General features: G+C 42.2%; 1 protein-coding gene across 1 annotated transcript in view; it reads left to right on the top strand.

Annotated features, from left to right (window-relative positions):
* The first annotated feature begins 5,252 nt into the window (after positions 1 to 5,252).
* CDH9 (cadherin 9) overlaps positions 5,253 to 23,021 on the top strand; it is an 85,822-nt gene continuing 68,053 nt past the window's right edge. The window contains exon 1 of the mRNA XM_065399551.1: positions 5,253 to 5,480. Coding sequence (XP_065255623.1) covers positions 5,253 to 5,480 — 228 coding nt within the window. The remainder of the gene's footprint in view (positions 5,481 to 23,021) is intronic.

Raw genomic sequence — 23,021 nt, forward strand, 5'->3', positions numbered from 1 at the left:
CAATATTTCCACTAACCCCACTGGGTATAACACTAGCTCATTAATACTCACCGTCTGTGATAACTACCATTAAATCTATTTAAATTCTACTTTTGTGTCTCCCTAAACCCTCCAAAGTATTCTGCTAATGCCATTAGATTTGGCTCACATTGGCTAGGCTTCTTAGTGCACACACTTTAATTGATTAATTTTTCCCCCTTTTTGTTCTTTTTAGTATTTTCCCCATCCTTTATATTTTGGAGAAAAGAAAAAAAAAAAAAAAGATAGGACACACACTCCACATGAAATCTACAAATATCTTGCTCTTTAAAAGTAATACTGATCTCAGATCTAATTCTGCAGCCTTTACTCATGTTAGTTGTTTCACTGAAGTCAAAGCCAGGGACTACTCACACATGAGTAAGGGCTACAAAATAAGGCCCACACTGCAGTGTATCCTGTATAAAATGTGCGCCCCAGCTTTGTAGGTTCTTTGAACCTTTAAGAACAAAAAGTGCATCATTTTTATGTAAAGACTTAGGAGAGACATGTCTAGTGCTTCTACTGCAGATAAACATACACTACTTTTAGTCAGTTGAGATATGATGGACCATACTTATGCATCTACATTCCATTATTATCTTTTCATTTGGAATGGAACTTTATTTCAGTGTCAACAAATTAAACAAACTATTCTGCATGCTCTATTGTAAAGTTGCCAAAGGTTACAATAGACGCATATCATGCTTGTGAGTGACTGTGCAGCACTAATTAAATACATTACCATGGTGATTGCTATAGTAACATTTAAACTGGCATCATTGCTAACAAATCCCTGCTATTGATCTCAGCAGGCCTTATTTCACAGTACACCTCAAGAATCTAAATAGAATGTTTTACATTCAAAAGGCTTTAAGAAATACCATTTTTTCAATTGCTAATGTATTAAGGAGAATTATGACTTTCATATGAAAGTAATTCATTTACCTGGAACTCCCTTAGGACTTGATAGCAGACTCACTCACTGCAGTGGAAGATTTTAATAATTTCAGGTTACTTCCACAGACCTCTCAAACAGCAAAAAGCATTCATTTTCTATCATTCAAGATCATCAGACGTAACTGGTTTGCAACCTGAGGAAAGGATGCAGGTCACAATATGTGCATTCAAGTGTTTATATGAATATCGTGTCCTAAATAAGGTCTTTAACTCATATGTAACTAAGGAAATAATGTGTTTTCCATTGTGTAAAAGGAAGGCTAGATAGACTAGATTGACTTGATGGTGGGGAAGGCCCAAGCAACAGATGCTGGATATATGCCGTAATATAGTATCTGACCCAATACATTTCACAAGTTAGAAAGAAAACAAACAAAACCTTTTCTTCCAGTCTCAGTCCATGCCTCACTGCTCCTATTGAAAATCAAAGAGGGTTATGCATCCGAAGAAGTGGGTTGTAGCCCACGAAATCTTATGCTCTAATAAATTTGTTAGTCTCTAAGGTGCCACAAGTACTCCTGTTCTTTTTACGGATACAGACTAACACGGCTGCTACTTTGAAAAGAGGGTTTTGCCATTGTTTTCAGTGGGGACAGGATTGTTCCCATCATTATAACAAATTTAACTCTACAGACAATGCATACATCTACAATATTATCACACACAATGGGAAAAGTTAGATCCATGGTTCATTAGCTCCCAAAACACAAGCCTCTTTACCGATTGAGATGAAAGAGTTTGGCTTCAGTACAAGACCTATCGCCCAGTAAGCAAGCCCAGTGAACCACTCACTAGGGGGCAGCACCACGTAGAAAGCCAGTTCACTACAGTATTTAACTCCTGCCCTGATTGGAATAAAATGTGGGAGCAGACAGTCTTTCCAGTATATCCTCTGTTAAAGAATTACTGCTTAGCAGGATAGAATTCCTCATTGCAGAAATTCCTAAAGCTGCTGCCTTTAGCCTTGCTCTTGGGTAGAGCTTGCTGTTGACTTCAACCTACACACTAGCTAGCTGAGTGGGTTAGACATGTCCATTGGCCCATGGTTCTGCCTTGGAGATAGAGTGTATTGGCTGATACCCAGTTTCTAGTGCTTTCTTGAGCATATAGTATGTGGATTTGGGAGGAATGATTATGCAATCCTAGAAGCCTTGAACCTGCTAATTAAACCGAAGGCAGATTCTGTTGTCAGAGATGTGAATGTATGGGGGTTCAATTAACAACAGGAAAAAGCCCATATATTCCACAAATATAATAAAGTATATTGAGAAAGACATGAAAAAATAAAGAGACAAGGTGGATGAAGCAATATATTTTATTGGATCAACTTCTGGGCCAGCTTTCAAGCTAAACAGAGCTTTCTTCAGCTCTGGGAAAGCTGAAGAAGAGCTCTGTGTAGCTCAAAAGCTTGTCTCTTTCACTAAATTTTTCCAGTAAAAGATATTTCCTCAGCCACCTTGTCTCCCTAATATTCTGGGAACAAAATTGCTACAACAACACTGCAAACAAATGAAAAAAATAATTAAGCATTGTAAGTAAGACATAGCAGAAGGTAAAATGTACTCCCTAGATTTTGTCAAGAACACTTTTGTTCAAAAGTTGATCACAAACAAATTTAATGTTGTATATTGCTCTTGTTGCTTAATGAAGATACATTCAAATATATATTTTCACTGCAGAGTATTTGGAGTTGCTCACGGAGCTAGGTGGGAAACAATTTGCCCTTCCTGAAAACACTTTTGAGATTTCAATAAATGTCCTGCTGCACATCAGGATGAAACTGAGAATTTAAAAAAATAAAAAATTGTGAAAAACAAGACAGACCCACTCCAGACTAGCAAATAGCCCAGTGATTGGGGGACTCGGCTGTGATGTGAGAGACTCAGGCTTAAGTCCCTGCTTCAAAACAGAAAGAGGAATATGAGTGCCCTATGCACTGGCCTATTGGCTAATCTGGGCTCAGTTGTTTTGATCCCCCCAAAAAGTGCATCCTGGACCTGAGAAACCCTCCCAATGAAAGTTTCAACAAAATGAAACATTTCTTGCAAAGTTTTGTGGTTTCAATAAATTGGGATTTTCTGATGAGATACAGTTTCATTGAAAAAATTCAAACCAGCTCTAGTTGCTGATAACTAAAACTAAACTTAGATGAGTTTGCCACTTAAAACAAAATAAATAAACTCCATTAGATTTGAGTCAGGTGAGTCTGAATTATAAGGTAACACACTATCTATTACGGGACACATTCTTCACTTAACAAGTTGGGAATTTACAGGTGTTAAATTAGCCACAGGAGAGCTCTTCCATGGTTCTCTGAACTCAACAGGAACATACTGAGAATAACAGGAGAAAAAATGAGATATTGAATATACCTAGAGAATTCAAACAAAACATGGTCTCTAATTTATGCCAAGATCTACGTCCATGCACGGTTTTATGCAAATCAGAGTTCATTCACTGTGTGCTTTAATTCTTCAATTAAAAAAAGAAATGAAGAAAATAATTTTCCTGCATTATAGCTATAATTTTCTGCATAAATTAGACAACTATTAAAATGTTTTATTTTTGTTTTTAAAACATGATGCTAGAGAGTGATAAATATTCCAAGCCTTCACTTCTTTCTCAGATAAATCTCTGATTGAAGTTACTAAAATACACCAAAGCTTTGATCCTGCTTTAGGATCCGTGTGCCCATGCAGAGGCTCACTGATATAAACTGGACTTCCCACAGATGCAAGGATCTGTACTAACCAGGCATGGTGAAGAATCAAGTCTAACTTTCTAATCATTAAGGTCTCCAAATTTTCCACTGAAACTGTTTGTTGACAGAAAGTTTGTTTTCAACTAAATTCATTGTTTTGTGAAAAGTGTCTACTTTCTGCAGAACATTTTACCTTCTTAAAAACAAAACAAACAAAATAAATTATGGCTGAAAACCACAACTTTGATTCAGAATTGGTGCCACTGCAGTTCAGGTGCCTTTCTCCTCTTTGGGGCAGGGTCCCCAGCCAGACCACATCTCCCATGATGCATCATTGTCAAGGAACTCTCATAATGGAGTGCAGCTGTTCAGAAAAAATAAAAACCATATAGCTGCATGGGAGTTGTAGTCCAGCTAGGGAGCCCAGCCCATGGAAGAGAATGACGCCGTGGGTCATCCGAAGAACTCCCATGAGGCACCTCAGTGGCATTTGCAAATCAAACAGTTTGGCCTTCAACTGAAAAATTTCAGCTTTTGGCCAGATTTTTAGGGTTTTCTGTGGAAAAATTAAACAAAAGCAACTTTTTCCTCTTTTTTTATTTTGTTTCTCCATGGAGGGTGTTGGGAGAGACATTTTCAGATCAGCTTTACTCCAAATGCAAAATGACTCCAGTGGGATTTTCGGGCATAGATATCTTACAGAATTCATCTAGTAAATATAATTCATCCCAGTTCAGGGGACCTGCAGGAGGCTCTTTGCTTCATTTAGGCTCTTCTGAACAAATCCTGCATGCAGCTCTCTATCACAGTAAGTCCCTTGGCAGAGGAACTTTATAAGCAAAGGCAGGATTTAGGTGGTGGGTACACAGGAGGCATGCGTCTCTGTCCACCGCAAATCTTAGCTTCTCTGGAACCACTGTGCAGAGGGGGAAGGTGGGGTAGTAGGTAAGGGCAGGTAGGGGCAAAGCCAAGGTGAGCCATGTGATTGAGTAAATTGAAATCTTTGTTTCTGTGTGGCTTCTCCCTCAACATCATAGTAGCAGCTAGGGACTGGCTCTGTTATTTAGAACGCGGCTAAACATTGTACCTAAATAACCAGAGACTGATTAAGTTTTAAGATCAAGAAACATATCACCTGATTCAATAATTATTTGTGCATGAAATCATATACTGGGGAAAAAGAGGGAGAGAAAGGAGGATAGAGAAGACTTCAAGAGCCTGATATTAAAATTAGATTAAGTTGTATGTATGATTACCTCAGTAACAAACTAAAATCCAGTGGTTGTACAAATGATTGGCCTGTTTGCTGTACTGGCCTTTTGTGTGTGAAGTTTTCTGATTTGCAAGCGCAGCTGTGGCAACCGCATGTGCAAGTTAGGAATGCAATTTTAACAACCAGGCTGTAAATATACTCTAACACAGTATATTGACCTAGAGATGATTACAATTCACCCAGAAAGTTTTGTCCATTTCACAGGTCCTTTCAAATAGGAATACAACCTTTCAAGAGTTTTGTTCTGGTGAAACAGGAGAGACGTCGACCCGAGCAGCGTCCTTGCTAAAGCCACAAACAATGAGGACATGCTACTGCTTGTCATTTCTGTTCTGGACCTCTATGCTTCATGTGGTTCACATGACACCATCCCCCAAAAGGACTATCAAGTATTCACAAAATGGAAGAATACTGGGGTTGTCACAGGATGATGGGAAAACCCTGCACCGCAGCAAACGTGGCTGGATGTGGAATCAGTTTTTCTTGCTGGAGGAGTACACAGGTTCAGATACTCAGTATGTGGGCAAGGTAAGCTTTGCATTTAAAAGACCACAGACGGTTGACAAATCTGACAAGTGATGCTTTGCACAGTTCTTCTTACTTGATTTCTTATATAAAACAGGTGGTCTTATTTTCTCAACAGCACTAAAGCAAAGCACACATAATGTATTATAATTTGAGCAAGAAGGGTTAGGAACTGGGAGGCGGGATGTCGTGATGAAACGGCAACACTTCAGCCTAAACATTACTAATTCCTGGTTAGAGAAACACACATTTGTAGGGGTGTTTCAATCACTGTATCATTTCAAGTCCATGTTCAGTTGTCAAGGATAAATATTACAAGAGAGAATTAAAAGATAGGTTCCTCAATGACAGCCAATGTTTTGTGATATTTGCAATTATGCAGAGATATATTCTCCACTAGATGCACACAAAATTCCATTTGTTAATAATGAAAATTTTATCCATGCACAGTGGAGACATTATATTATTAAGAATGGTGGTTGAGAAAAGAAAAGATCTTCAGCCTTTTTCCAGCAAACAAACTCTAATCTTTACTTAACGGTCTGAAAAAAAAGTGAGTCATCTTCCAGCTGTTAGCTCCAACAGCATCCCTGAATTCTAACTGCATCTTTGTGATTCCAAGTTGGCCTCTTGCCTTTCCTGGTGATACTTATATCAAGGAGTCTCAGATTTACAGTCTTTGCTGTGCCTCACCATCTGCCCTGATGTTCCCTGTTTTCTGGCAAGGCCTTCACAAAAACAGAAATCTGTGTCTTGGAAAACCATTTAGAAAACCAGTAAGTAGGAAACTGCAGCAAATTCTGACCTCAGTCACACAGGTGTGGATCCAAAGTAATTTGATTGACTTCGATAGAGTTATGACAGTATAAATCTGGAATAACTGAGATCAGAATCTGAATCTCTCTCTCTCTCTTTTTAAAAAAGAAAATGTATCTATGAAGAAAGGGACAACTTTGTTGAATCTACAGCAGATGGTATGCCCACCTCACCCAGTCATGCATTCCTTCAATGCCCAAAATTCCCACTGACTTTCAGGAATGCACTACTGGACCCATAAAGACACACCCCATACTATGTGTTAGCCTTAAGACCTGAGATTGTTTCATGATCTGACAATGTACATGATTCTGCTCTCAGTGTAAAATGGGGTAATTCCATTTCAGTCAGTTATGTTATCATAAAAATGGTGTGAGAGGTGTAGCAGGCCCAAAGTGTGATAAACAGGAAAGTCATCTAAGGGTTTTTTTGGTTTTTTTTTCCTTTTTTTAAACAACTCAGAAAGCAATATCTGTTTTGAGAAAAGCCTAAGTCTCAGTTTAGTATTCTCTATCTGAAACTGATGGCAATTAGCAAATTGTGTTACATGTGAGGAGAGAACACTTTTATTCAGACTCATGGGGATGAGTGAGCAGCAAGAATTCCTAGCCAGCCCTTCTTTAATATGGACAGACACAAACTGAAGGACTCTTAGAGTAATATAATAATGTTGTACTAGAAAGAGAATGAAATGAATTCAGAAACTCTTATTGTAAGTACACTTGCTAGAGGATCAGATAGTTGACAAAAATTAGCATTTATTTTGCTCTATAGTGGATTCAATTTCTGATAAGTCCCATTGAGTAATGTAGAACTACATTAGTGTATTTTGCCTATGACATAACAATGTGTTAGTAGGAATTGGCTGGGACTGGATTACTTGGCTGTACTACCTGCTTGCATGTGAAAGATGTCTATAAATTTAATGTTTAATACATCACACATAGGTGAGCATTATGCTTTGATGTCACTTAAAATTTTGACCTGATTTCTAGCTGTGGATCCCCATTTACTTTTAGTGCAGCACCAACTAACACCAATTTTGTGTTATCACTTCTGAACACACTTGCACCATATTCCACAGAAACTTTCAAGTGCCTCATGGAGTCTCAATTACTGGGATTCCTTGGAACACATGGAACTTCTCGTGCCACTTCTTTAAAAGTGATGAGAGAGTGTTTGTTCACAAGAAGGCTTGCAAAGAGAAAATATGCTATGAGTACTGGTATGAAGCTCTATTTGCATAAGGAGTCACATCAGAAGTGCTTCAACGGCCATCTCCTAAAAGCCATATGTGGCTTGGGAGTGGGAAAAGGAAGGAGGGAGGTTTTGACAGAGAAGTAGGAAGAACAATAAAATAAAATCAACAGTATCCATGAGAAGGTGGAAGAGTTGGTCGTAATTGTGGGGGCAGGAGGAAATAAGCAATCATCCTTATCATTCCCTATCTCCAGCAGCAGCTGCAGCTTCCACAGGGTAGCAGTACTTCCCAGGATCTGTCTGCAGAGTGTGTGTGTGTGTGTGTGTGTGTGCGCGCATACGCACCCATGTGCATTGTACACTGTGTAGCCTTTTATATTATTTAAGTGAATTTTGTAATGTGGTGTTACACCACCGTGGGTTCAGCTACAGTTTCAACAGAGTGAAAGTCACCTCTGCTACTCGCTTCAGATTTAGAGTCTCTAAGAACACATAAAAACCAAGGATGGTGACCACACATACATTTCACAAGTATAAGGTCTAGTCTGTTTTTACAAGTTTTATTAAAGTTACAGTTAAAGTTATGATTACTCATGCATATAGAAATCCTATAAAGCCCTATGAACAAGTTACAAATATAGTTATGCTCACATCCATAACGATATTCTTAAGGTCTGATGGATGCATTGCTAATTGATCATTTGTAGAGAGATGGTTCCTGCTGGAATTTTCAATAGGGAGCTCAATTTTCCTAATCTGGGCACCTTCTTTTTATAATGTGGGTCTGACTATACCTCATTAGCATTTACAAACATATTGTACCCTGCAGTTAGGGCATGCATTAGAGAAACGTGACTGCTGGGTATCTTGTAAGCAAAACAATTACTCTCACTGTGGGTTTCCCCCCCCCCCAATATTGCCCCTTGGTAGATCTTTTCCCATAATTTTATGGTATAGAATTATTCTTCGGTCACTTACTTATGTCAGCATTTCTTATCTGTAAGGCCTAAAATAGCTAAGCTAAAATCTTACAGGCCTCAGCTTACAGGTCTTTGTTTCAGCCTTCCTTACTTAGATACCTTCTATATAATTATCCCTTCTAACTACTGATCAATCTTATACTTCTATAATCTTACAATTTAACTCTATTTAGCACACAATGATTATCTATGACATAACATGTGAGTTAATCATAACATCACACAATAAATTAACAATAAACTAAAGTCATTGGCTACAACTGCTACACTAAAGCAAAATATAGTCAAACCCATCTCTTCACACAGGCACTGCAGTGAATATATGCAAGTTATGTAACAGAATCAGAAGCCGTGTTATTATTTGCCACATCACATAGAAGGCATCACATCATATCACACAAGAATCAGGCCTAATCCTTCACTCACTGAAGTTAATGGGAATGTTGCTATTGACTCCAGTACGTGAAAGATGGATCCCATATTATGCAATGTCATGTAAGAGGATTCAGGACAAGAACTCTGCCAAAAGCAACAGGAGCATTAGCAGCAATATGTCACTCATACAAGCATGACAAAAACATATGAACCCTCCTCTCCACCATCCTGTGACCAGTCAAGAGCATTCACTGCATCCTCTGTATTCAAAATCCCCCCATCCCAATCCTGCTTTTGCCACTCAAAATGTATTAATTATACTGATATTTCTGTACAGCACTGTGGTTTGCCACTAACATACAGGCACACAGAATCTGTGTTGGTGGGGTCCTTCTTATGTCTACTTCATAGCAAATGCATGTGGCTTAATCATACATTCTTGGCTCATGCAGACCACTTGCTACTTCAGAGCTATGAGAACCTCTTGTTCACTGTGTACACTGGTAACCAGGAAATGTAGTTGCTAATGGGACACTGTTTAATATTAACACAGCAGGGGAATCCCAAGTTATTACAGAGATCTGACAATACACTTGGCGGTTAGAACCAAGCAAGAACACAATTATTACAAGCTGTTTGTAACAATAACTATGTTAAATCTTGACTGCAGTGACAGGAAACAGGTATGAGTCAATTCAGTCAACATACTTGTCCTATGTAATGTTGTTTATAGGATGGATCACAAACACAACAATTACCCAAATTTCCCTGTCCTTAAGCCTAGTCCTGAGGCTATTAATTAAGATAATGGTATGCTAACAGATCATGCATGTCCTACCAATTATTATTATATTGCTTTTGTCAATGACAGTGGAGAATGGTAATATGTGATAGAAAAAGATCAGTAAATTCAATTAACACACTTGGCAGATATAGGAAATATTGTTGAAAAAGGATACATATATATCATATTTAATATAGTTGGCCAAAACCAGGGCACTGGGTAAATTAACAAGATAGGAGACACAGACTATAGTGTATCTTTCACAAGTAGAACACATATGCCACATGCAATTATTTTGTATCAATTAACAAGAGAAAATTGAATGTAAATCTTCAGAACAGTCAATATATCTGCCATGTGTCTCTCTCCCTTTTCCCACACACTTGGTCAGAAAAGGATCCATGTATTTTTTTCAATCTGGGATCTACATATTTAGCCAAATATAACACTTGTCCATTGACAAAAAAAGAAAAGTTTAGAATGTCCTAAAATTCTCTAGGCTCACTCCTCTCTCACTTTCTCTCCTGAGCTTCCCATTCCTTTGCCCTTGAAAGGATCAAAGGCAGACTAAACTAACCTTGCCCTTCTCTGTATTCTTCTTCATCTCAATTATATTACGGTAGTGCCTAGAGGCGGCTGCTGCTGCTGGGCCTCATTGTACTAGGCAGCGTATAAACATATAGGGAGAGACAGCTTTTCCCCCAAAGAATTTACAATCTAAATAGGCAAAGGTAAGGCAAGCAGAGTCACAGAGCTGATTAAAGGCTAGGCCATCCAAACTGGGAATAGAAACATTAACATGTCACTTAAAGTGACCAGTCACACAGAATGACTAACTAGTATCTAATACCAAGATGAATAATCTCATTATTCATCTGAGTAATCCACAATCTTAAATTTGTTAAATACTTGTGAATAATGAGCAAAGCTGTCAAATTCATTTGACAATTCTCAAACACAACAGTAATGAATTGTTCACAAAGAGTTATTCACCAAGCTATGTGTATAGATTTCCTTGTAAGAATCCTAACACAAACACCTTTAGAAGCGAGGGGGTCAATATTTTTTGGTGAGTTATTCTGGGGACAATAAAAATATTGAATACAAATCACACTCATTGGGTCCACAGGTCCCAAGGTCTCCTTTCCCCTCTACAGGGAAGGACCAAATATTCCCAAAACTCAGTTCCACATCCCCACACCCTATCTATATGCAAGGGTAGGGATAGAGCAGATCCCCTGACTTCTCTGCAGGGACTATGGAAATTGCACTGCTACTATTATGAAGTCCTATATAATTTAGCAAGGATCAAATTGATAGGGTTCTATAGAATTTACTCTGAAACCTACAGAATTTAATAGAGAATCAGATCTGTTCTATAGTGGATTTTTAACCATTCTATAGAATTCCATGAGACATAAGTCTCATAGGGTAGACAAAAAGGACCTAGAGAAAGAATCACATTCTCTATTAAATTCTAAACAACATGTTCATAAAGAAAGTGAAATAGCCAGGAGGAGAGGTGAGGCATCACCATCCGGGAAATACTTGAGGCCCATGCAGTTTCCTCCATAAACTGCTTTGTTTCAGTCCAATGTTCAGCCTCTGCAGTGAGTAACTCCCCACTACAAATCTCTGGATTTCTACAAGATCATATAGCTCTCACCTCAATAATATTTTAAAGTGGCTAATTATCTTCTAATCAGTATTTTTCTCTTACAGTCCAAAGGAATATTGAGTAGGTGCAGGCACTTCATTAAGCCTCTGAAATCTAGCTCTAACTTGTGCAGCTTGGACCCAGGGCTGCCCGGGGGGGGGGGGCAAGTGGGGCAATTTGCCCCAGGCCCCGGGCCCCACAGGGGCCCTGTCAAGGCTGTATCCCCACTTTGAACTTTAGGGTACAAGTGTGGGGGCCTGCATGAGGACTTCTAAGCTTAACTACCAGCTTAGTTCTGGTCCGCTGCCACCATTCCCTACCCTGGGAAGCTTTTAGAAACCTCTCACCAATTCCCTGGTGAATACAGATCCAAACTCCTTGGATCTTAAAACAAGGAGAAATTGACCCTTCCCCCCTCCTTCCTTTCACCAACTCCTGGTGAATACAGATCCAAACCCCCTTGGATCTTAAAACAAGGAGAAATCAATCAGGTTCTTAAAAAGTAGGCTTTTAATTAAAGAAAAAGGTAAAAATCATCTCTGTAAAATCAGTATGGAAAATAACTTTACAGGGTAATCAAACTTAAAGAGCTCAGAGGACCCCCCTCTGTCTTAGGTTCAAAGTACAGCAAACAAAGATAAACACTCTGGTAAAAGGTACATTTACAAGTTGAGAAAACAAAGTAAAACTAAGACGCCTTGCCTGGCTTTTTTACTTACAAGTTTAAAATATGAGAGACTTGTTTAGAAAGATGGGGAGAACCTGGATTGATGGCTGGTCCCTCTCAGTCCCAAGAGCGAACAACCCCTTAAAACAAAGAGCACACACAAAAGCCTTTCCCCACCCCCAAGATTTGAAAGTATCTTGTCCCCTTATTGGTCCTTTGGGTCAGGTGTCAGCCAGGTTACCCGAGCTTCTTAACCCTTTACAGGTAAAAGGATTTTGGAGTCTCTGGCCAGGAGGGATTTTAGTACTGTACACAGGAGAGCTGTTACCCTTCCCTTTATAGTTATGACACGCCCCCCAAATCACAGATAGTGTTGGACGTCCGGTTCCACACTGGCTGTGATTTCTTTCTGGAGCTCTAGGAGAAAACAGATTTAATAAGACACATGTACCTTTAGACATACTACTGATTATATAAAAACTAACAATATGTTTTATTTCAAGAACAATTGTTAACCAGTTAACTCTGGGAAACTTTCCCGGGAGCGTGCATCAGCCACTTTGTTAGAAGCTCCCGAAATGTGTTGTATTTCAAAATCAAAATCTTGGAGAGCTAAACTCCACCGAAGAAGTTTTTTGTTATTTCCCTTGGCGGTATGAAGCCACTGTAGCGCAGCATGGTCTGTTTGTAGTTGGAAACGCCGTCTCCAAACATATGGGCGTAACTTTTCCAGCGCGTACACAATGGCGTAGCATTCCTTTTCGCTGATTGACCAGTGGCTTTCCCTCTCAGACAGTTTCTTGCTGAGAAACACGACAGGATGGAATTCTTGATCCGGTCCTTCCTGCATTAAAACTGCTCCCACGCCTCGCTCGGAAGCATCTGTGGTTACTAGGAACGGTTTGTCAAAGTCTGGGGCCCTTAGCACAGGGTCAGACATGAGTGTTGCCTTAAGCTGGTTAAAGGCCTTTTGACACTTATCAGTCCACTGAACTGCATTTGGCTGTTTCTTTCTGGTTAGGTCTGTCAGCGGGGCGGCGATTTGGCTGTAGTGTGGTACAAATCGCCTATAATATCCGGCCAAGCCTAAGAAGGATTGGACCTGTTTCTTTGACTTTGGAACTGGCCACTTTTGGATAGCATCCACTTTGGCCTGTAGGGGATTTATAGTTCCTGGACCCACCTGGTGCCCCAGGTACGTCACTCTGTTTTGGCCTATTTGACACTTTTTAGCCTTAACAGTTAGTCCTGCCTGCCGGATGCGCTCGAAGACTTTTTCCAGGTGCTCCAGGTGTTCTGTCCATGAATCAGAAAAAATCCACATCATCGAGGTAGGCAACTGCAGATTCTCCCAATCCCGCTAAGAGACCATCTACAAGTCTTTGGAAGGTGGCGGGTGCATTTCGCAACCCAAAAGGGAGTACATTGAATTCATACACCCCTGCCTGGGTGACGAAGGCGGACCTTTCCTTAGCGGGTTCATCTAGTGGTACTTGCCAGTACCCTTTGGTTAAGTCTAAAGTAGAGATGAATTGGGCATGTCCCAATTTTTCCAATAGCTCATCTGTGCGTGGCATTGGATAGTTGTCAGGATGAGTTACAGCATTTAGCTTATGGTAGTCCACGCAAAAGTGTATTTCCCCATCTGGTTTGGGAACTAGAACCACTGGAGATGCCCATGCACTGGTAGAGGGGCGGATTATACCCATCTGTAGCATGTCCTGGATCTCCCTTTGTATAGCAGCTTGGGCATGAGGTGACTCCCGGTAGGGTGGAGTTCTAATTGGGTGAGCATTACCTGTGTCAATGGAGTGGTATGCCCGTTTGGTCTGTCCTGGAGTGGCTGAGAAAATCGGTGCAAAGCTTGTGCACAGCTCCTTGATCTGCTGTCGCTGCAGACGTCCCAGGGTCATGGAGAGGTTCACCTCTTCCATGCCACCATTCCTTTTTCCTTCGTAGTAGACACCTTCAGGCCACTCCGCGTCATCTGTTTCCTGGGCTGTAAACTGGCAAACGTTTAGTTCTCTGGAATAAAAGGGTTTAAGAGAATTAACATGGTATACCTTAGGCTTTATGTTGGAGGTGGGGGAGGCTATGAGATAGTTAACAGCTCCTAGGCGCTCCTGGACCGTGAATGGTCCTTCCCACGACGCTTCCATTTTATGGGCCTGAAGCGCCTTTAAGACCATGACTTGGTCTCCTACTTTGAAGGACCGTTCTCTGGAATGTTTATCATACCAGGCCTTTTGCTCTTCCTGAGCATCCTTTAGGTTTTCTTTAGCAAGGGCTAAAGAGTGTCGGAGGGTGCTTTGTAGGTTGCTTACAAAGTCTAGAATGTTAGTTCCTGGAGAATGCGTAAACCCCTCCCATTGCTGCTTCACCAACTGTAATGGCCCCTTAACCTCGCGGCCATACACAAGTTCAAATGGTGAAAACCCTAAACTGGGATGTGGTACAGCCCTGTAGGCAAAAAGCAACTGCTGCAACACTAGGTCCCAATCATTGGAGTGTTCATTTACGAATTTACGTATCATGGCCCCCAAAGTTCCATTAAACCTCTCCACCAGACCATTGGTTTGATGGTGATGAGGGGTGGCAACCAAGTGATTCACCCCATGAGCTTTCCACAGGTTTTTCATGTTCCCTGCCAGGAAATTAGTTCCCGAATCTGTAAGGATGTCGGAGGGCCACCCTACCCTGGCAAAAATGTCTGCTAATGCCTGGCACACACTTTTAGCCCTGGTGTTGCTTAAGGGTACAGCTTCCGGCCATCGGGTAGCAAAATCCATGAAAGTCACTACGTACTGCTTTCCTCTGGGTGTCTTCTTTGGGAAAGGACCCAGAATATCCACAGCTACTCGCTGAAATGGGACCTCAATTATGGGTAGTGGCTGGAGAGGGGTTTTAACCTGGTCTTGGGGCTTTCCCACTCGTTGGCACACCTCACAAGACCGGACATAATTAGCAACGTCCTTGCCCATTCCCTCCCAGTGGAAGGACTTCCCCAACCGGTCTTTGGTTCTGTTCACCCCAGAATGGCCACTGGGATGATCATGGGCTAAGCTCAAGAGCTTTACCCGATACTTAGTGGGAACTACCAACTGTCTTTGAGGATGCCAGTCTTCCTGGTGCCCACCAGAAAGAGTCTCCTTGTATAAAAGTCCTTGTTCTACAACAAACCGGGATCGGTTAGAAGAGCTGAGAGGCGGTGGGGTGCTCCGTGCCGCCGCCCAAGCTTTCTGAAGGCTGTCATCTGCTTCCTGCTTGGCCTGGAACTGTTCCCTTGATGCTGGAGACATCAGTTCCTCCTTGGACTGTGGGCTGGGGCTTGGTCCCTCTGGAAGCGATGCAGGTGCTGGGGCTGTTTCCATTGACTGTGAACCGCTGTCCGCTGGTGCATTATGTGGTATTTCAGGCTCTGGCTGAGCCTCTTGGGTAGGGTTATCTGCTGCTTCCACCAGTTCAGGCTCGCTGGTGCCCTCTGGCATTGGAGTTGTAGACGGGTTTGCAAGCGCTGGACTCAGTGCTGGCAATGGTTCTGGTGCTGGTTGCGTTGCCAGTTCCGGTTCTGGGACTGGCTTTGGCTGGGTCTCTGGGATTGGATCCACTACGGCTGTTGCAGTCGTTGGCAGGGGATCTGGTTCCACCACCTTTGTTTGGGTCTCTGGTAACACAGACGGGGCCCTGGTGGACGGCTCAGGAACAGGGATGGGGGTGAAAGCTTGCTTAGCCTGGCTGCGGGTGACTATTCCCACCCTCTTGCCCAGCTTCACATGGTTGGCCAAGTCTTCCCCCAGCAGCATGGGGATGGGATAATTGTCATAGACTGCAAAAGTCCACATTCCTGACCAGCCCTTGTACTGGACATGCAACTTGGCTGTAGGCAAGGTTACAGACTGTGACACAAAGGGTTGAATTGTCACTGTAGCCTCCGGGTTGATGAGTTTGGGGTCCACTAGGGATTGGTGGATAGTTGACACTTGTGCCCCAGTGTCCCTCCAAGCGATAACCTTCTTTCCGCCCACTCTCAAGGTTTCCCTTCGCTCCGAGGGTATGAGAGAGGCATCTGGGTCTGGGGATCTTTGGTGTGATTGGGGTGTAATGAACTGTAATCGGTTGGGGTTCTTGGGGCAGTGAGCCTTTATATGCCCCAGTTCATTACATTTAAAACATCGCCCTGCTAAGGTATCACCGGGGCGATGTTGGTTGGTGGAGACTGGTGGGGTGGGGTAAGAAGGTGTCTGGGGTTTCCCTTGGGATGTGGGTGGGGCCTTGGGTTGTCCCCGGTGATAAGGTTTTGTTTCGGCTTGCCCCTTCTGATATTCGCTCCAACTGCTACTAGCTTTTTTCTTTTCTGTCACCTCCACCCATTTGGCTCCAATCTCCCCCGCCTCGGTTACAGTTTTGGGCTTCCCATCTAAGATGTACCTTTCTATTTCCTCAGGAACACCCTCTAAAAACTGCTCCATTTTTACTAGGGAAAGCAGATCTTCCAGAGATTTAACATTTGCTCCTGATACCCAGGCATCACAATTTTTGTCAATGTGGTAGGCATGCCGGGTAAATGACACATCTGGTTTCCACCTTAGGTCTCTGAACCGCCGACGGGCATGCTCAGGTGTTAGCCCCATTCGGAGTCTGGCCTTGTTTTTAAAAAGTTCATAACTGTTCATGTGTTCCTTAGGCATTTCAGCCGCCACCTCTGCTAAGGGTCCACTGAGCTGCGGCCTCAGCTCTACCATGTACTGGTCTGCAGCAATGCTGTATCCAAGGCAGGCCCTTTCAAAATTTTCTAAGAAGGCCTCAGTATCATCGCCTGCCTTGTAGGTGGGGAATTTTCTGGGATGGGAAGTGGTACCTGGAGAGGAGTTGCTAGGATGGGCTGGTGCATCCTGCCTAGCCCTTGCTACTTCCAGTTCATGCTTCCTTTCTTTTTCTCTCGCCTCCTCTTTGGCTTTTTCCAGCTCTATCTCTTTTTCTTTCAGCTCCATCTCTCTTTCTTTCAGCTCCATAGCTCTCTTGTGGGCCCCCTCTTTGGCTTTCTCTTCTTTGTCTCTCAGCTCTATCTCTTTTTCTTTCAGCTCCATCTCTCTCTTGTGGGCCCCCTCTTTGGCTTTTTCTTCTTTGGTAGTCATTTTCCTGTTTTCTTGTGCTGGGTCACACCCCTCTGCAGTTGACTGAAACTGGGATGTACTCAGCTTTGGCTGCTGCTGAGTTAACAGAGACTTTCTAACTAGCTATTCACGAGGATGTAAAAAGAAAAAAAAACAATTCAGCTTGTAAATTGCCTTTACCAGTCAAAGTTTGCTCGCTTTGAACCCTTCTCTTAACAAAGGACCTTGTTAAAAAAAACATAACACCTCTGCCTTCAGGCAAGGAGAGATAAGATATGCATCTACCTTCAGCTCTGCTTTCCAAGCAGCTAGAAGGAAAAAAAAAATCTTACTGGCTTTTGGGTTTAAAACGATCTCCACCGCTGTGCCACCATGTCAAGGCTGTATCCCCACTTTGAACTTTAGGGTACAAGTGTGGGGGCCTGCATGAGGACTTCTAAGCTTAACTACCAGCTTAGTTCTGGTCCGCTGCCACCATTCCCTACCCTGGGAAGCTTTTAGAAACCTCTCACCAATTCCCTGGTGAATACAGATCCAAACTCCTTGGATCTTAAAACAAGGAGAAATTGACCCTTCCCCCCTCCTTCCTTTCACCAACTCCTGGTGAATACAGATCCAAACCCCCTTGGATCTTAAAACAAGGAGAAATCAATCAGGTTCTTAAAAAGAAGGCTTTTAATTAAAGAAAAAGGTAAAAATCATCTCTGTAAAATCAGTATGGAAAATAACTTTACAGGGTAATCAAACTTAAAGAGCTCAGAGGACCCCCCTCTGTCTTAGGTTCAAAGTACAGCAAACAAAGATAAACACTCTGGTAAAAGGTACATTTACAAGTTGAGAAAACAAAGTAAAACTAAGACGCCTTGCCTGGCTTTTTTACTTACAAGTTTAAAATATGAGAGACTTGTTTAGAAAGATGGGGAGAACCTGGATTGATGGCTGGTCCCTCTCAGTCCCAAGAGCGAACAACCCCTTAAAACAAAGAGCACACACAAAAGCCTTTCCCCACCCCCAAGATTTGAAAGTATCTTGTCCCCTTATTGGTCCTTTGGGTCAGGTGTCAGCCAGGTTACCCGAGCTTCTTAACCCTTTACAGGTAAAAGGATTTTGGAGTCTCTGGCCAGGAGGGATTTTAGTACTATACACAGGAGAGCTGTTACCCTTCCCTTTATAGTTATGACAGGCCCCCACGAGAATATAGTATTCTATAGTATTGCAACTTTTTTTTATGGAAGGGGCCCCCAAAATTGCTTTGCCCCGGGCCCCCTGAATCCTCTGGGCAGCCCTGCTTGGACCCTGCTATCCAAAAGGTCTATCGAGAGCAGTTTTCTATAATTTGGGCTCACACGTAGCCTAACAACATACTGATTATAAAATGATGTATTAGTTTCTATTCTTTCTTTCACTAACTCTTTCATGCTCTGGGGTAGGTTCAATTTATCTGCTGCACATATTGCTGCCAAAAGCATTTTATGTGAACTTTACCCACCATCCACTACTGCCTAAGAGAAGAAGAAGATGTCTAGATTTAGCCAAATCTCCCCAGAAAACATTAAAACAAACCCCAAAGCATGCATCCAATAAAAAAAATAAAGTGCCCATAAGGACTATATTCTTTCAGAAAAGGCAAAGCTAAAGTAAATGAAACCAGGCTATGATCAGATAGCCTGTTAGTGACAATTACCTACATTTTCTAAAGACAATACTGAATTCAGGTTCCTCAGTTTTTGGGCGGCCAACTACACAGCCCTTAAATGGGCCTGATTTTCATAAAGTTATGGGGACCCAACCTCTTAAATATCAAGCCCCTAATAAAGGAGCCTCTAGGTGGCCAAACATTCCAACAATGAAAGCCACTAGTAGTTCTCGAAATTTTGTCTATTATGACTCACAGTAGCCAAGGCAGCTGCGTCCTGAGCACCGCCTTGTGGCTAGAGGTCACTCTGCAGTGCCTTGCTAATAACTTCTCCCTCAGGGTATGTCTACACTGCCATTAGACACCTGCAGCTGACCTGTGCCAGCTGACTCAGGCTCCTGCAGCTCAGGCTTGAGCTCTGAGACCCTCCCACCTCACAGGATCCTAAGCCCAGGCTCCAGCCTGAAGCCAAACATCTACACAGCAATTAAACAGCTCCTTAGCCCAAGTCAGCCGGCATGGGCCAGCCGCAGGTTTTTAACTTCAGTGCAGACATACCCTCAAAAGGCTCCATACAGAAACTCAGTGCAGGCTTGTCTTGTGCATTCACCACCCTTTCTCAGAATTTATTCACATAAATAAAGCTCTGAAATAGAACTCAAAGTCTCAAATCAAAATCCATCAGTTTTACCCTCTTGTTGGGTCACTCGTGTCTGTAGGGAAACCCCATGACCCAGGTCTTCCTGCTGGAGCCTGTTTCCTTCCAGCAGTCTCCAAGTCACCCTATTTCCAGGCCTTCTTGCATCAGGCCTTTCCTGTTTTGGAGGCCACTCCCTGGCTGGAGTCTCAAGTTTCTGACCCTGACTTCTAGACCCTCTGGTATCACAGTCATCCCTGCAGGAGCCTTTCTTACTACCTGCAATTTCCTAAATTTTCATGTTCATTTCCATTTTCCCCTTTCCTTCCCCTCTCTCCCCCCCTTACTGCAGTCACATGCTGCCCTTCACAGGGAATTTCCTGACTCCGATGGGTTAGCCCAAGGCTCTCCAGTCCAGGGGCAAGCCACTCTGTTACAGTCACTAGCAATACATTTCCGTGATTTTTTCAAAGGCATAAAACATGTCCAGTCTTGTTAAGGACACTGCTTGTATTGATGCTCAACCAACTATATTGTCTCAACTTGAGAGTTAAAATACCTTAATAGATCAAGGACATTGGCTTGAAAAATAAAAGACAGCTACTTAGCAGATAATGGGTGAGGTTCTTGATGATTTCTATTAGAACCCTCATAAACTGTACAATTAAAATCACCCCCTAAAATCTATTATAAGATGGGCAGTCTGATAAAAATCCACTCGGGTTTTTAAAGAAGAATCCTTTCTTCTTCTCCATTGTAGAGATAAATGTCACTCAAAATGTTGATCAAACTATCCCAAACCATGAATGACCTGTCCTTAACAACTTTCATGGCAATGGATGAATCAGACTTCACTTTTCCTTAAAATAAAATATCAAACCAATCAACACTTATACTGAATCCCTGGCTAAGAAAATCCTCTTCTCTTCATTCAGTTAACCAGTCATTTTGATTCATGACATTTGCATGTGTCCCTTGTTTAAAAACAAAACATAATAACCCCCTTAGAAATTAACTTTCTTTTGCAACAGATATTCAAACACAACCATTCTTTACTTTACGTCTCTGCACTTGTTAGTATTCAGAGATCCACAAGTAAGATGGCTTACTATAGTAGCACTTATGATAACTTTGATAAGAAGTGTGAGAATACTTACATGGGGAGATAGATTCAATGTTTGTAATGGCTCAGCCATTCCCAGTCTCTATTCAAGCCTAAGTTGATTGTATCTAGTTTGCATATCAATTCAAGTTCAGCAGTTTCTCATTGGAGTCTGTTTTTGAAGCTTTTCTGTTGCAAAATTGCCACCCCCAGGTCTGTTATTGAGTGACCAGACAGGTTAAAGTGTTCTCCTACTGGTTTTTGCATGTTATGATTCCTGATGTCAGATTTGTGTCCATTTATTCTTTTGCGTAGAGACTGTCCGGTTTGGCCAATGTACATGGCAGAGGGGCATTGCTGGCACATGATGGCATATATCACATTGGTAGATGTGCAGGTGAACGAGTCCCTGATGGCATGGCTGATGTGATTAGGTCTTATGATGATGTCACTTGAATAGATATGTGGACAGAGTTGGCATCGGGCTTTGTTGCAAGGATTGGTTCCTGGGTCAGTGTTTTTGTTCAGTGGTGTGTGGTTGCTGGTGAGTATTTGCTTCAGGTTGGGGGGTTGTCTGTAAGCGAGGACAGGTCTGTCTCCCAAGATCTGTGAGAGTGAGTTATCATCTTTCAGGATAGGTTGTAGATCTTTGATGATGTGCTGGAGAGGTTTTAGTTGGGGGCTGAAGGTGACAGCTAGTGGTGTTCTGTTATTTTCTTTGTTGGGCATGTCTTGTAGGAGGTGACTTCTGGGTACTCGTCTGGCTCTGTCAATCTGTTTTTTCACTTCAGCAGGTGTGTACTGTAGTTTTAAGAATGCTTAATAGTGATCTTGTAGGTGCTTGTCTCTGTCTGAGGGATTGGAGCAAATGCAGTTGTATCTTAGAGCTTGGCTGTAGACAATGGATCGTGTGGTGTGTCCTGGATGGAAGCTGGAGGCATGTAGGTAAGTATAGCAGTCAGTAGGTTTCCGGTATAGGGTGGCATTTATGTGACCATCACTTATTAGTACAGTAGTGTCCAGGAAATGGGCCGCTTTGTGGATTGATCTAGGCTGAGGTTGATAGTGGGATGGAAATTATTGAAATCATGGTGGAATTCCTCAAGGACTTCTTTTCCATGGGTCCAGATGATGAAGATGTCATCAATGTAGCGCAAGTAGAGTAGGGGCGTTAGGGGACGAGAGCTAAGGAAGCATTGTTCTAAGTCAGCCATAAAAATGTTGGCATACTGGGGGGCCATGCGGGTACCCATAGCAGTGCCACTGACTTGAAGGTATATATTGTCCCCAAATGTGAAATAGTTGTGGGTGAGGACAAAGTCACAAAGTTCAGCCACCAGGTTAGCTGTGACATTATCGGGGATACTGTTCCTGATAGCTTGTAGTCCATCTTTGTGTGGAATATTGGTGTAGAGGGCTTCTACATCCATAGTGGCCAGGATGGTGTTTTCTGGAAGATCACCGATAGATTGTAGTTTCCTCAGGAAGTCAGTGGTGTCTCGAAGATAGCTGGGAGTGCTGGTAGAGTAAGGCCTGAGGAGAGAGTCCACATAGCCAGACAATCCTGATGTTAGGTTGCCAATGCCTGAGATGATGGGGCGTCCAGGATTTCCAGGATTATGGGTCTTGGGTAGCAAAGAGAATACCCCTGGTCGGGGTTCTAGGCATGTGTCTGTACAGATTTGTTCCTGTGCTTTGTCAGGGAGTTTTTTTAGCAGATGGTGTAGTTTCTTTAGGTAATCCTCAGTGGGATCAGAGGATAATGGCCTGTAGAATGTGGTGTTAGAGAGCTGTCTAGCAGCCTCTTGGTCATATTCCAATTTATTCATGATGACGACAGCACCTCCTTTGTCAGCCTTTTTGATTATGATGTCAGAGTTGTTTCTGAGGCTGTAGATGGTGTTGTGTTCAGCATGGCTGAGGTTATGGGGCAAGTGATGTTGCTTTTCCACAATTTCAGCCTTTGCACGTTGACGGACGCAATCTATAAAGAAGTCCAGTCTGTTGTTTCGACCATCCGGAGGAGTCCACGCAGAATCCTTTTTTTTTGTAGTGCTGGTAGGGAGGATTCTGTGGGTTAGTATGCTGTTCAGAGGTATGTTGGAAATATTCTTTGAGTCGGAGACGTTGAAAGTAGGATTCTAGGTCACCTCAGAACTGTATCATGTTCGTGGGTCTGGAGGGACGAAAGGAGAGGCCCCGAGATAGGACAGACTCTTCTGCTGGGCTAAGAGTATAGCTGGAAAGATTAAACAAGCAAAGTATCGTTCATGCTATATTGCATGCAGTGCCAAAAAAGGAAAAAGAAATAGAAGGCATGGGTGGAAGAAAAAGAGTGGGGAAAAGGCAGGGGAATAGGCACAGGGAAAAGGGATGAAAATGAAAATTGTCACTGTTTTTCATAAAAAATAAAAATGAAAACATAGTTCTATTTAAAAAGGTGCAGTACAAATATGTCTTCAAAATATTTGAATTTTTTATTTTCTTTTTCAACTTGTTCTGTTTTTAAGTGAGCCGTTAGCCTCACCATAACTAGCCAGATCAATAGCCTGCTGGTAATTACCTCCCAAATGGTG

This window comes from Emys orbicularis, chromosome 2 (assembly GCF_028017835.1).
Source record: "Emys orbicularis isolate rEmyOrb1 chromosome 2, rEmyOrb1.hap1, whole genome shotgun sequence".
NCBI classification, from domain to species: Eukaryota; Metazoa; Chordata; order Testudines; family Emydidae; genus Emys; species Emys orbicularis.